The sequence below is a fragment of the Xenopus tropicalis genome, chromosome 4 (assembly GCF_000004195.4).
Source record: "Xenopus tropicalis strain Nigerian chromosome 4, UCB_Xtro_10.0, whole genome shotgun sequence".
In the NCBI taxonomy this organism is placed as follows: domain Eukaryota; kingdom Metazoa; phylum Chordata; class Amphibia; order Anura; family Pipidae; genus Xenopus; species Xenopus tropicalis.
In genome coordinates this window covers 93,663,712-93,676,431 of record NC_030680.2, presented here as the reverse complement: position 1 = coordinate 93,676,431, position 12,720 = coordinate 93,663,712, and the positions used below count along the sequence as shown (strand labels likewise).

Below are 12,720 nucleotides of genomic sequence, written 5' to 3'. Positions count from 1 at the left end.
TGCCTCTGCTAAACACATGTAGAGACAATTATCAGTAAATGATCAGCATTGTCTATTTCTGTAGCCATGGCAAGTAGCTGGTACTAGTAGCTCCGTGTGTCTTCATCGTTTCCTATAAAGAGCATGAGAGTGACACAGGCAAGCAAAGGGATTTATAGACGTGCTACTTCATGAGAAAAGCCATACACACAGCTTGTTTATTTCTACAGAAAAGTCTAATTTTATTTATCTTGATTCCACAGAAAGAAATGACTGAGAGAATCTGCCACTAAACCCGGAGCCAAGATACTTTGGTTACTATATATATATATATATATATATATATATATATATATATATATATATATATTAATATTCACAGTGCGGGCTGGAAGATGGAGCCTTAGAATGTCTGTTCCAAGAAATGTGAATCTGTTTTTTATACAACGACAAGCTAAAGCTTTTTTATAATCCTTTTTTTAACAAGGATAACCCAATTTATTTATTTATTCAATTTTCCACCCACAAGCACACTTTTATTTCAGTTATTATAGCATCACATCAGTATTTTATATACTACAGACTCAAGGAAACTAGACTATTTTTGATGCATGACTGAAACAAAACATTTCTAAAAGACCTATATATTAGGTTGTATGATAACACAAATGCACAAAAATGACTGCTTGTGACAAGATCTTTCACGCTCACCAAAGCACCGATGGATACAAGTACTGTCAAAATACTTTCTGGTAGTAAAAATATTACTGCCACAGGATATACAAGTGAATAAACCATGCACAAGGTAGTTATCAAACAAACTTTTATTGCCAACATTACAGTATCCAGTTAAAAATGAATCATATGTTTGTTTCTTTGCTTTTCTATGGGTGCAGTCACTTTTTATAAACTGTCAAGAAAGCCCACCTGCCCACCAGCACAAAGGGTCCCAACATCAGTCCTTTTTACTGCAGTAAAAGAAATTCTATCTGAGAAGAAACCTTCGGCCACATTTTATTTAAGCATGCACCTGTAAGCCAGCAAGAGTTAAAACAGCAGTTTGTATATTGTTGATCCTATTAACCTTTTTTCTTACATATTACACTTTCTTTTTTGCTTACATATTTTGCAAGGAGAAAGTAGGTATCGGCATTAGTGTGTGTTTTGGTTGCAGCAGGTGAGGAACATATATATGTGTATGTATGTATATATATATATATATATATATATATGAAAAATATAAATAGATGCCGCACTCACAGGTCTTAGTGAAAGAATAAAAATGTTTTTATTGTGTCAAACGAACGTTTTGGCTGTCTCCAAAGCCTTTCTCTAAGTGAACAAACAATACAGCAAACCCACTCATAAACCCAAAATGGCGCCAAATTTCAGCTGATGACGTCATAGACAGTGTAATTAGTGATTACCCACCCACCGTGCACTAAGCAATACAAGAAGATACACATGATTGGAGAAAAAATATTAGTAATCCAGAAAAGGAATATACAAGGAGAAAATAGATTATGTGCAGAAAGATATAGAAGTAGTAAGAAGAAATAACGAAAGGAACCACCTGTTATAGCTGAACTGCAACTCCCACACTCACTTGCAAACTTCATTAGTATGTGGAGACTCAAAAAAAAAAAAAAATTTTATTCTTTCACTAAGACCTGTGAGTGCGGCATCTATTTATATTTTTTGTATGATACCAGTTTATATACTCCACCCAGGCATCTGTGACTCCAGTTTTACGTGAGTGCCTGCTTCTCTATTCTTTTATATATATACAGGTCCTTTTCAAAAAATTAGCATATTGTGATAAAGTTCATTATTTTCTGTAATGTACTGATAAACATTAGACTTTCATATATTTTAGATTCATTACACACAACTGAAGTAGTTCAAGCCTTTTCTTGTTTTAATATTGATGATTGTGGCATACAGCTCATGAAAACCCAAAATTCCTATCTCAAAAAATTAGCATATCATGAAAAGGTTCTCTAAACGAGCTATTAACCTAATCATCTGAATCAACTAATTAACTCTAAAAACCTTAAAAAGGTTCCTGAGGCTTTTAGAAACTCCCAGCCTGGTTCATTACTCAAAACCGCAATCATGGGTAAGACTGCCGACCTGACTGCTGTCCAGAAGGCCATCATTGACACCCTCAAGCAAGAGGGTAAGACACAGAAAGGCACCTTAGTGGGAAGTCTGTGGGAAGGAAAAAGTGTGGCAGAAAATGCTGCACAACAAGAAGAGGTGACTGGGCCCTGAGGAAGATTGTGGAGAAGGACCGATTCCTGACCTTGGGGGACCTGCGGAAGCAGTGGACTGAGTCTGGAGTAGAAACATCCAGAGCCACCGTGTACAGGCGCGTGCAGGAAATGGGCTACAGGTGCTGCATTCCCCAGGTCAAGCCACTTTTGAACCAGAAACAGCGGCAGAAGCGCCTGACCTGGGCTACAGAGAAGCAGCACTGGACTGTTGCTCAGTGGTCCAAAGTATGTCATTCGGAAATCAAGGTGCCAGAGTCTGGAGGAAGACTGGGGAGAGGGAAATACCAAAATGCCTGAAGTCCAGTGTCAAGTACCCACAGTCAGTGATGGTCTGGGGTGCCATGTCAGCTGCTGGTGTTGGTCCACTGTGTTTTATCAAGGGCAGGGTCAATGCAGCTAGCTATCAGGAGATTCTGGAGCACTTCATGCTTCCATCTGCTGAAAAGCTTTATGGAGATGAAGATTTCATTTTTCAGCACAACCTGGCACCTGCTCACAGTGCCAAAACCACTGGTAAATGGTTTACTGACCATGGTATTACTGTGCTCAATTGGCCTGCCAACTCTCCTGACCTGAACCCCATAGAGAATCTGTGGGATATTGTGAAGAGAAAGTTGAGAGACACAAGACCCAACACTCTGGATGAGCTTAAAGCCGCTATTGAAGCATCCTGGGCCTCCATAACACCTGAGCAGTGCCACAGGCTGATTGCCTCCATGCCACGCCACATTGAAGCAGTCATTTCTGCAAAAGGATTCCCGACCAAGTATTGAGTGCATAACTGAACATAATTATTTGAAGGTTGACTTTTTTTGTATTAAAAACACTTTTCTTTTATTGGTCGGATGAAATATGCTAATTTTTTGAGATAGGAATTTTGGGTTTTCATGAGCTGTATGCCACAATCATCAATATTAAAACAAGAAAAGGCTTGAACTACTTCAGTTGTGTGTAATGAATCTAAAATATATGAAAGTCTAATGTTTATCAGTACATTACAGAAAATAATGAACTTTATCACAATATGCTAATTTTTTGAAAAGGACCTGTATATATATATATATATATATATATATATATATATATGTGTGTATGTATATATAATATATATATATACACAACCATAGGAATAAAATTACTTCTTGTTAAACTTATTTATTAAACATCTGATTCAGTTTAGTGGATTTTTATAAAAGCAATCTTTAGAAGTGAATTAACCTGAATGTTTAGGAAGTGTAAGGAACTACATAAACTAAAGTGAACTGCATGCAGATGGCCCTGGGATTATCCCAAGCCTAGAGCACTGTGATACAGAATTAGCTGCAGTACTACCCCTGGAATTATTACCTTAAATAGATATATACTGTATCACACCATTATTGGCATTGCTGATGTATATGTAGAGTAAGTAAGTACTGCCAGTTTTTTTGGGGGGTGGCTTGTCTATCCTTACCGAGCCCACATCTTTCTTAAACAGCCATGGCATGTTTAAAAATGCAATGTAAGATCATGTGGTAATATTTATACTTCTGTTGTGAGAATCCCAAAGAATTAGGGGGAGCTAGACCTTAAATCATTATTTACTTTTGTCACGATTGAGTTGTGAGATGATTTACCTCTTCACCTGACAAAACATCAGCCTGGAAAAGGAATAATAGCATCACATCATACTACCTTCTGCCATGTTAAATCACATTTTTATTGGATCAAACCTGCCTAATTTGGATAAAAAGTCTTTTCATTGGTCAACCAGCAGTTCCACATCCTTTTATGAGAACTCTCTGAAGTGCAATCTGTATGTGATTTTGTTCCTTCTATCACTTAAAACTTTCTGGGAAGCTGTTCCAAGTCTCAGCAAAGGCAATCCAAGACATACAATGGAATGTTTTATTATTGCAAAACCTTTTTATCTCTGTGAACTTCTGCATATTTGTTTTGATAAAAGTGCAATTATTCTATTTTTGTATCTACAAAATATATATCTAAAACAAAAATTACATTTTGTTGTCTTTCTTTTCAGTGTCGAATTTACCTCTATGCCACAAAGAAATAAAAGGCCATATATGTTAATAAACTGTCATAAAACTCTGTTTGTATTTGTTTAAGCGCTGTCACGTATTGGTGAATACTTAAAAAAAAGTTTTATTTGAACAGTCCATCTAAATTAGTCTCATGCTCAGTAGAACATTTTCAGGCTTTTGGCAAGAATTTGGGGGTGGCCGGCATATTTGATCTCTCTGGAGCGTGACTAATTATCACTGAGACTTTGTATGTATTTATCTTTTGTTCCCATAGACACAAGGACAAATTTCTTGCTTCAAGAAGCCATCTTCTGAAAATGAAACATTTGGTTCACTGCTCATTCTCACATACAACAGCTCTAATTGCTTTCAAAAATAAACTTATAATGAAAACCAAGCTATGTTCTTATTTATCTTGTGCTATTTATTTTAATTAATTCAGAGAACATGTTTTGGTCTACTAATCCAATACTACGTGCCCAGAAGTTCAAAGAGTTCAAAATATTGGGGGAGATATACAGAATACAAAAATGCTTCTGTGTTACCAAAGGGGCTCTTAGAATAAAGATAGAGAAATAACAAATGCTATGACTGGCTATTCCAGCATGTAGTAAAGTAAGATAACAGTATGTTTTCACTTTGGAAAACATTTGCCTTTCATAGAGTTTAATACAGAAAGTAATCCTAATCTGAAAATACAAAGTATAATTGTAAACAGCAAGGTCTATATTGGAAATAGAAAGCAGCCTATAAAATTGTAAAATATAATGCAATAACGAGTTCATTTTTCAGTAACACAAAAGAAAAACAAAGCTCATATAAAGCAATAACTAGAAGCAATCATGGTAACTACATGAACAATAAAAACTACAGCAGGAAAAGAATTGCTGCCTGTTCCCTTGATTATTATCCAACATGTGAGACTAACCTTGTGAGGGCACTGCTGTCCACGAGAGGTGCAAATATTACTACCCCTCAAATACTACAGCTAATGCTCACAGTATATGTATGAGGGTGTTGGTTGATACTACTACTGACATTTCAGACAATCACCTGAAACTTAAAAGCATAAAAAAACCTGATAGGAACTGTAGCTCACCCAAGTTGAAAGGCAGACTATGATTTTTTTTTTTTTAAATTCCCTCTAAAAGTTGATTTGAAGGAAACATGCATAAAGAGAGCATTAGAGGCAAATTTGAACTCACTATGAATGTCCAGTGAATCATTAAATCATTATAAAATAAAAAAATTTAGCACACCACAGGAGCATTATGCTTGGCACAAAGACAAAGACAAAGATATGCTGGCACAGTTTGTATTATATGGTATTAATCGGTCATAAACTTATAACCACCACAAGGCAGCTTCTGCTATCTTTATGGAACAAGATTCTTACACTAGTCATGTCCTGTGTTGGAAACATGCACAAAGCGACTGCCTAAGATTACCCTAGTTGGACCTGGGGCATTAAGGCCTTATTAATAGGGCATTATAAAGTTGAGTGACCTGTCAATAGTTAGAAAACTACAGGGCTCATGCAGGTTCATTAGCATTACCAGGGTTTGCAGGCAGAAAGGATTTCATGTCCTCAAATCATCTGGAGGGATGTTTAGCACCTGTTGGTATTTTGATGTGAGCTGTGTATTAGACTGAATTGGAAAGATTTCAGATAAGCCACAGAGCCACAAACAGTTGCATCATCTACTAATGGCCCTATAGTAGAATCCCTTACCAGTAACTAAAGGAGAGATAAAATGCAGCATTTCCAAGGGGGGGATCCAAAGCTCAAGGAATGTATTCCTTTATTTTGGTTTGTATTTTTTTTAAATAAAAAATGCACCTATTATTTAAAGTATTTCCATCTATCTTTAAAAGAAATACTAATAGAAGAATTTGCAAAGTTGCAGTAGGTAAGTGCCACTGTGCAAGAGCATAACACAGTAAATAACATAACTTAGTGGCATAACCAAGAATGATACATATAATTATTTTAAAATTGAACTTATCTGGCTAAATGAATATCTTGTAAAACAGATCTCCTCCCAAGCTTACCATACTGTAAAAAGCATTCATTCACTAAAGAGTGCCTTTTTGCTGCTGGGGTATTTAAATGGGGATTAAAATCTCATTTACAGCTTGTCATTGCTTGTCACGCAGTAGCAGCCTGGAAAAAAATAATGACAAATTCATTATGCAAACATTTGTCAAAAAAGACACATATTTGGTTACTTTGTACAAATGTGCCCTTGTCCTAGGAAAAAACTAAGTGTATCTTTCTGAAAGAGAGACCTCCTATTAATTACAGTGCAACCAAATGTGTTTCTTTTTGACTTCATGCAAGTAGTTTTCTTGCTATCTGTATAAAAATGTGTTTTTTCTCATTTAAAGCTACAAAAGCAAGGTAGTGCTGTGGTAACATATTGTATTTACTCTTACATCAATTACTGTTTGCATATAATGTGTATGTTTGTTGTATTTTTCCCCACCTATTGCACAGAGCTGTGGAAAATATTGGCACTTTATAAAAACATGTTAGCCATTTTGCACCCAATCTTGTCCCATAAAGCTTTGGATAAGCGACATTACTTTTGCAACTATACTTTAAGTTGGAGGGAAAGTGCCAGGCTCCTCCTGCCTTGTGTTACAGTGTTTCAAGTGCCAGAGTCACCAGGGCAGAGAATAGAAAGGACAGGCAGACACTGCTTTTGGTAGCAATTATATATACAAATAACTTAGAAACCATTATAAATATGTAATGAATGTATATTGCAAAGTTGCTTAGAATAAAGCTTTCTTTTATTAGGCAAAAATTATTTTTGGGGTTGACATGTCCTAAAATCTATATGGCTATTTACTTATGCCCCTGTCGTAATTGCTGAAGCAGAATGACATGAAAGTTGGGGACGGGAAGGGTGCTACCTCCACTTCATGCCTCCCCCACCCATCCTTTAAGAATACAAAAATGTAGAGCAGTGATCCCCAACCAGTGGCTGGTGAGCAACATGTTGCTTACAAACCTATTAATTGTTGCTCCCAGTGGCCTCAAATGAGGTGCTTATTTTTGGGTTCCTGGCATGAAGTCAAGGTTTAATTGCATAAATCTATGTGGACTGACAAACAGAACCTCCTGTAGGCTAGCAGGCACCCCCAAGAACTTTTTGCATGCTTGTGTTGCTCTCCAATGTTTTTAACATCTGAATGTGGCTCATTGGTGAAAAAGGCTGAGGACCCCTGATCTACCTTATGCCATTCAGCAAAGTAGAGGGCAGGGTGTAAGTGTGTAGGTGTGACGTAGGAATGGATCACCAGCTAGTAAGTTTACGTTTACTTGAATACTTTGCCTGTGAACAATGGAGTACCGCAGCGGCATAACGAGAATGCCCCAGATCCCCCAGCAAAAAATTCTTTGGAGGGGTCCGGAGAACACAAGTACCTAGCTGCCCCCCCCTCCCTGGCACTCTTACATGCGTGCATGAAAATATTAAGCAGTGGGGGCACATAACTTCGGCAATGACAACAGCTATAGAGGAGCAGACCCCACGGTCAGGGGCCAACTGCCCCCCCCCCCCCGTCCCGTGACCGTAGGGTCTGGTTTCTCTAAAGTTACGCTACTTGAGTGCAGAGGTAACGAATGTAATGTATATAAAGTACACACACGTGGTGGGTGGAGAACGACATCTGTTGAAAGGAAATCCACCTCTGTTATTCTGATGCATTCAGGATGAGAGAGGAAGAATGTGACACTGCTGATGAAGTCATTCCAGCAGATTTTGTGCAAACGCAGGCCCATTATCCTTTTGACATTTGGTTGAGCTTCCACATTTTAGGGTTGGAGCACAGATGAGCCAGGGTATGTGCAGCATTTTATCAATATTCTATGTATGCTTTGGTATTTTCATTGTTTATGGATCATGGGATGCTTGCAGATTGAACATTCCTAACTTTAAGCTCATATTATAGCCACATTTACAGAGTGATGTACTGGTGCAAAAAATCATGGTTTACACCCTCTCTCAGCTAAAACAGTATTTTCATGTAGCCCCTATTAAATTTCCATTAATTTTAAAGGCAGACTATACCTTTAGAGTGTATGATATTATTATAAGTACAAACTGGCACATATACATAACAGTGAATATTTCCCTTTTACAGATTTCTTTTTAGCCACCATTTAGTGAAGTACTGTGTGCTCCCTCAGAGATCACCTGACAGGAAATAATGCAGCTGTAACAGGAAGACGTGTGGGAGTAATAAATACAGTTGTACCCATTCATTGGCTCATGTAATCTAGCATGCATACGTGCCTTTGCTTTAGAGATGCACCCAATCCAGGATTCGGTTCAGGATTCAACCAAAATTCTGCCTTTTTCAGCAGGAATCAGATTCGGCATAATCCATAGTCCTGGCCAACTGAATCCAGATCCTTAAAATCACGAGACTTTTTGTCACATAAACACAGAAGTTGAAAATTTGTTTGCTTTGGCTCTTACGTTTCCTAATTTTATTATGTAAATTAGGATACAGATTCGATATTTGCTCAAATCCAAAAATAGCGGAGCTCCCAGTAAAAATCAGAAAAGCTCTCAATAGTAAGAAAGCCAAGTCCAGTTACATGGGAGTAGGAGAAACAATGGGTTACCTGAAAGCAGTACTAATGTGTAGTGATGGCTCTTTGTCAAAGCTCAGTATCAGGCACAATGCACTGAGATGGCTGCCTACACACCGATATTACAGCTAAAAAAATGTATTTGCAATGTTATTTAGAAATAAAAAGTACACCATAACAATCATGACAGAGTCGATGCAAAGCAAAAAACTGTCAAAATCCACCATTTTTTGCACTTTACACCTTGTACCCTGCTTACCACCTTCAGTGAATTGCTACAGGTCTTTGAGCCCCTTAGTGCTCTTATGCCTGGGGCACTGTAAATGAGCTTTTTTTTTTTTTTTGATAATCCCATTTTGTTTTTGTTGTGTTTTAAGAATTACTTTTACTAATCTAAATTCTTTAAGACAGGGAGATTTTTGACTTAAATATTTTGTAAACTACTGTACTATAACTTACCAAATACAGTATTTTTGTCAGGTAAGACATAACAAAAATTATAATAAATAAACAAGTTTAATTATACAATGATGAGGTGCCACATACATAGTTAAATTGGGTTTAAAAAAAGATAAAAGTCCATCAAGTTCAACCCTTCAAACCAAACCCCAACCCACACACAGAACCATACCAACCTATCTATACACACACATATATAAACCATATATACAAACATTAATACTAACTGTAGATATTAGTATCACAATAGCCTTGGATATTATGCTTGTTCAAGAACTCATCCAGGCCCCTCTTAAAGGCATTAACAAAATCTGCCATCACAACATCACTCAGAAGGGCATTCCACAACCTCACTGCCCTCACCATGAAAACCCACCTACGCTGCTTCAAGTGGAAGTGTTGTTCCTCCAATCTAAAGGGGTGACCTCTGGTACACTGGTTGTTTTTTAGGCAGAGGGAATTATCTGCCTATAATCCCCTCTAATGTACTTGTACAGAGTACAAAGACACAGTAGGAAGGAAGTCCCTGCCCCATAGAGCTTACAAGAGGAGGGCAAATGCACAATTATAGTATTTGCAACAATTAGCATAATAACAATACATCTCTCAATCTGTGGGACAGCTAGAAATATGGCTGCCCTTGGTAGAATTACACATCTCACATAGTGGACTTCAATTCAATAAGGGGACTTCAATGTACAGCAGAAGTTTTACTGGCTGTAAACAACTATATTGCACGTCCAGGTAACTCTGGATATGTAATCTGTCTGGCTGTGGGGGTGGTATGAACTGGTAGATCCACTCATTTGGCACCGTGGCCCAATGATTCATATGAGTAGGGGCACACTGAATGGTTCATCTATTTTCCTCAGCCTACATTTTGTACCCAGAAGGAAAAAAAGCAGATCTGCTTTCATCTGCTCTTTCATGTAGGCCTATTAACAGGCATGGTGTTGGCCCGTGTGGCGCTATACTGAGCTGATATTGGCGTGAAAATGCAAACTTTCCCTTTTCCCTGCTCATATCCGCTCAGTGTAGCTCAACATAGGTCAATGGTGTGCCTGTCATGAAAGAATGGGTGACAGTGGATCTGTTTTCCTATACCTGTGTAAAAAACATAGGCTGAGGAAAGCAGATGAGCCCCCCACCCTAAACCTGTCTAATTGATATCTGGGCTATTTTGTCAAAATGTGGTCTTTTAAATGTTATTTAAAATCATTATACAAATAGGAGTTATAAAAATCAATTGCTATTCTATCAGATGTTATTTAGAATCATAAATAGTTTTGATAAAACTAAGTACTCATGAGTGTATTCGGTCAGGATCAGGACCTGGTTTACATTAACCTTGCTTAAAGGGGATCTAAATTCAAAAAATACATTTATGTAAACTTACCCTGAGTACTTCTCTGAGAACTTTTGCAATTTGCATTCATGTTATATTTTTAACAGTTTTAGACAGTTGTATACTCCTAGACAGGCTTTAGTTAAGCAACTCTCTTTGAAGGCCTAGACGAGAGTGTCAGTGACCCTGTATATGCTTGTTCTATGCACTTCCTGGATCCATTTAACCCTTGGATTGCTGATTCTTAGCCAAAAGCTTAGTATTAGCCATCTAACCTCAAATATTTGAGAACCTGTTAAAAACAGAAAATGATTGTAAAATGCAAAATTGCTCAGTGTTGACAATTTGTATGAGCTAAACCTTCCTCTTTTATATAAAAGAAGGTAAATACTTAAGAAGTTTATTTGCTTTTTCAGTATCTGCTGAAACCAAAATATTTCCATTTTTACCAATAGTCTCCAGGCATATATTTTTTAATCCAGTTAGGCAAGTTTCACTTTCACATAAAAGGCTGAACTCTATAGACAAATGTCTTTTTTCAAACTATATTACTATGTAAATGTAATCAATTCCTCATTTTCTATTTCTGCCTTGCTGCTTCAAACCACTTACTGTAAAATGTATGTCTTTTCTTTATATCTCGGTTAAGCCACATAGGTTTGTGCATTTATGTTATATCTATTTTATAAAATAAAATTACTAGTTTAATATCATTTTAATATCATTTTAAAAGACAACCATTTGCAGCTGCAGGGCAAATAGCTCAGCCAGCAGCATTGTTCCTACTCCACACGAGGTCCCCCAAAGCAGCTCCACATGAGATATGGGCTGCTAAGCCTCCTCATATGTGTGGGTCACTAGTGCCTGTGTCTGCATGATGTAGTGTTGTGCAGATCTTGGTTATTAAAAAACTTGATGCAAAGTGTGTACATTGGGTGCTTGTCGAAATGAAAGGACCTGGTTGTTGGATTTGAGATTTTAGCAACAAGAGCATCCAGAAAAGATGAGCCTAAAATTTCCAACAGCCTAAAGACTTTATTACTCTTGTTTTTGTACATTATATACATTGTCCACTTCTTAAATGTATACAGGCATGGGATCTGTTATCTGGAAACCCATTATCCAGAAAGTTCTGAATTACGGAAAGGCCATCTCCCATAGACTCCATTATAAGCAAATATTTCTAATTTTTACAAATTATTTCCTTTTTCTCTGTAATAATAAAATAGTACCTTGTACTTGATCCAAACCAAGATATAAAAATCCTTATTAGAGGCAAAACAATCCTGTTGGGTTTATTCAATATTTAAATGATTTTTTGGCAGACTTAAGGTATGGAGATCCAAATGACGGAAAGATCCCTTGTCCAGAAACCCCCAGGTCCCAAGCATTCTGGATAACAGGTCCCATACCTGTATATAGTTTCTTATCCACTGGAAACTGGTTTGCAATGAATGCATCTTGTAATCTAGAGAAGGAAATACTAAGAAAAAAAGGCTGAAATGAGGGAGGAGGCAAAAAGGGAAATAGAATGAATGAAAGATAAGAACTATTTTATGGAGACAGAAGATAAGAAATCATGTAATGCAGGCTGGTGTACAGAGGACAGAAATGTAAGAAAGTAGCAAAGGAGAAAGGCAGACATAGCAAATGCCTTAATCTAGTTCTGCTTAAATCCAACAGAAGTAAAAAGAGAAGGTACTAGTGGTAAACTTTCAAAGTAACTCCACAGCATTCACACCTCTGTGAGTTTCAGATGTCACCTTTCTGAAGAGTTACATAGTGCCATTGTGATTGGATTAGTGGAAGAGTATATATGCTGAGGACTTCCCATACCAGTCAGTTGAACTGAAGAAGCTGCTCGGATGAGTAGTGAAACGTCTTCAATGATTACCAAACAAGTCCAGTTGCTTCAAATTTATTTATACTAGATATACCATGACCTGGATGAATGAAAATCTTCATAGACGTACTAATGACATATAAAGGTGTTAATTTACAACATATAAATGACTATACAATTAAGTGACTCAA

General features: G+C 37.1%; 1 protein-coding gene across 2 annotated transcripts in view; it reads left to right on the top strand.

Annotated features, from left to right (window-relative positions):
• mob3c (MOB kinase activator 3C) overlaps positions 1-1,652 on the top strand; it is a 36,784-nt gene extending 35,132 nt beyond the window's left edge. For both annotated transcript variants that reach the window (XM_002931406.5, XM_004913986.4), the window contains exon 4: positions 243-1,652. In XM_002931406.5, the coding sequence (XP_002931452.1) occupies positions 243-272 (30 nt within the window). In that variant the 3' untranslated portion in view covers positions 273-1,652. The remainder of the gene's footprint in view (positions 1-242) is intronic.
• The last annotated feature ends 11,068 nt before the right edge of the window (positions 1,653-12,720 follow it).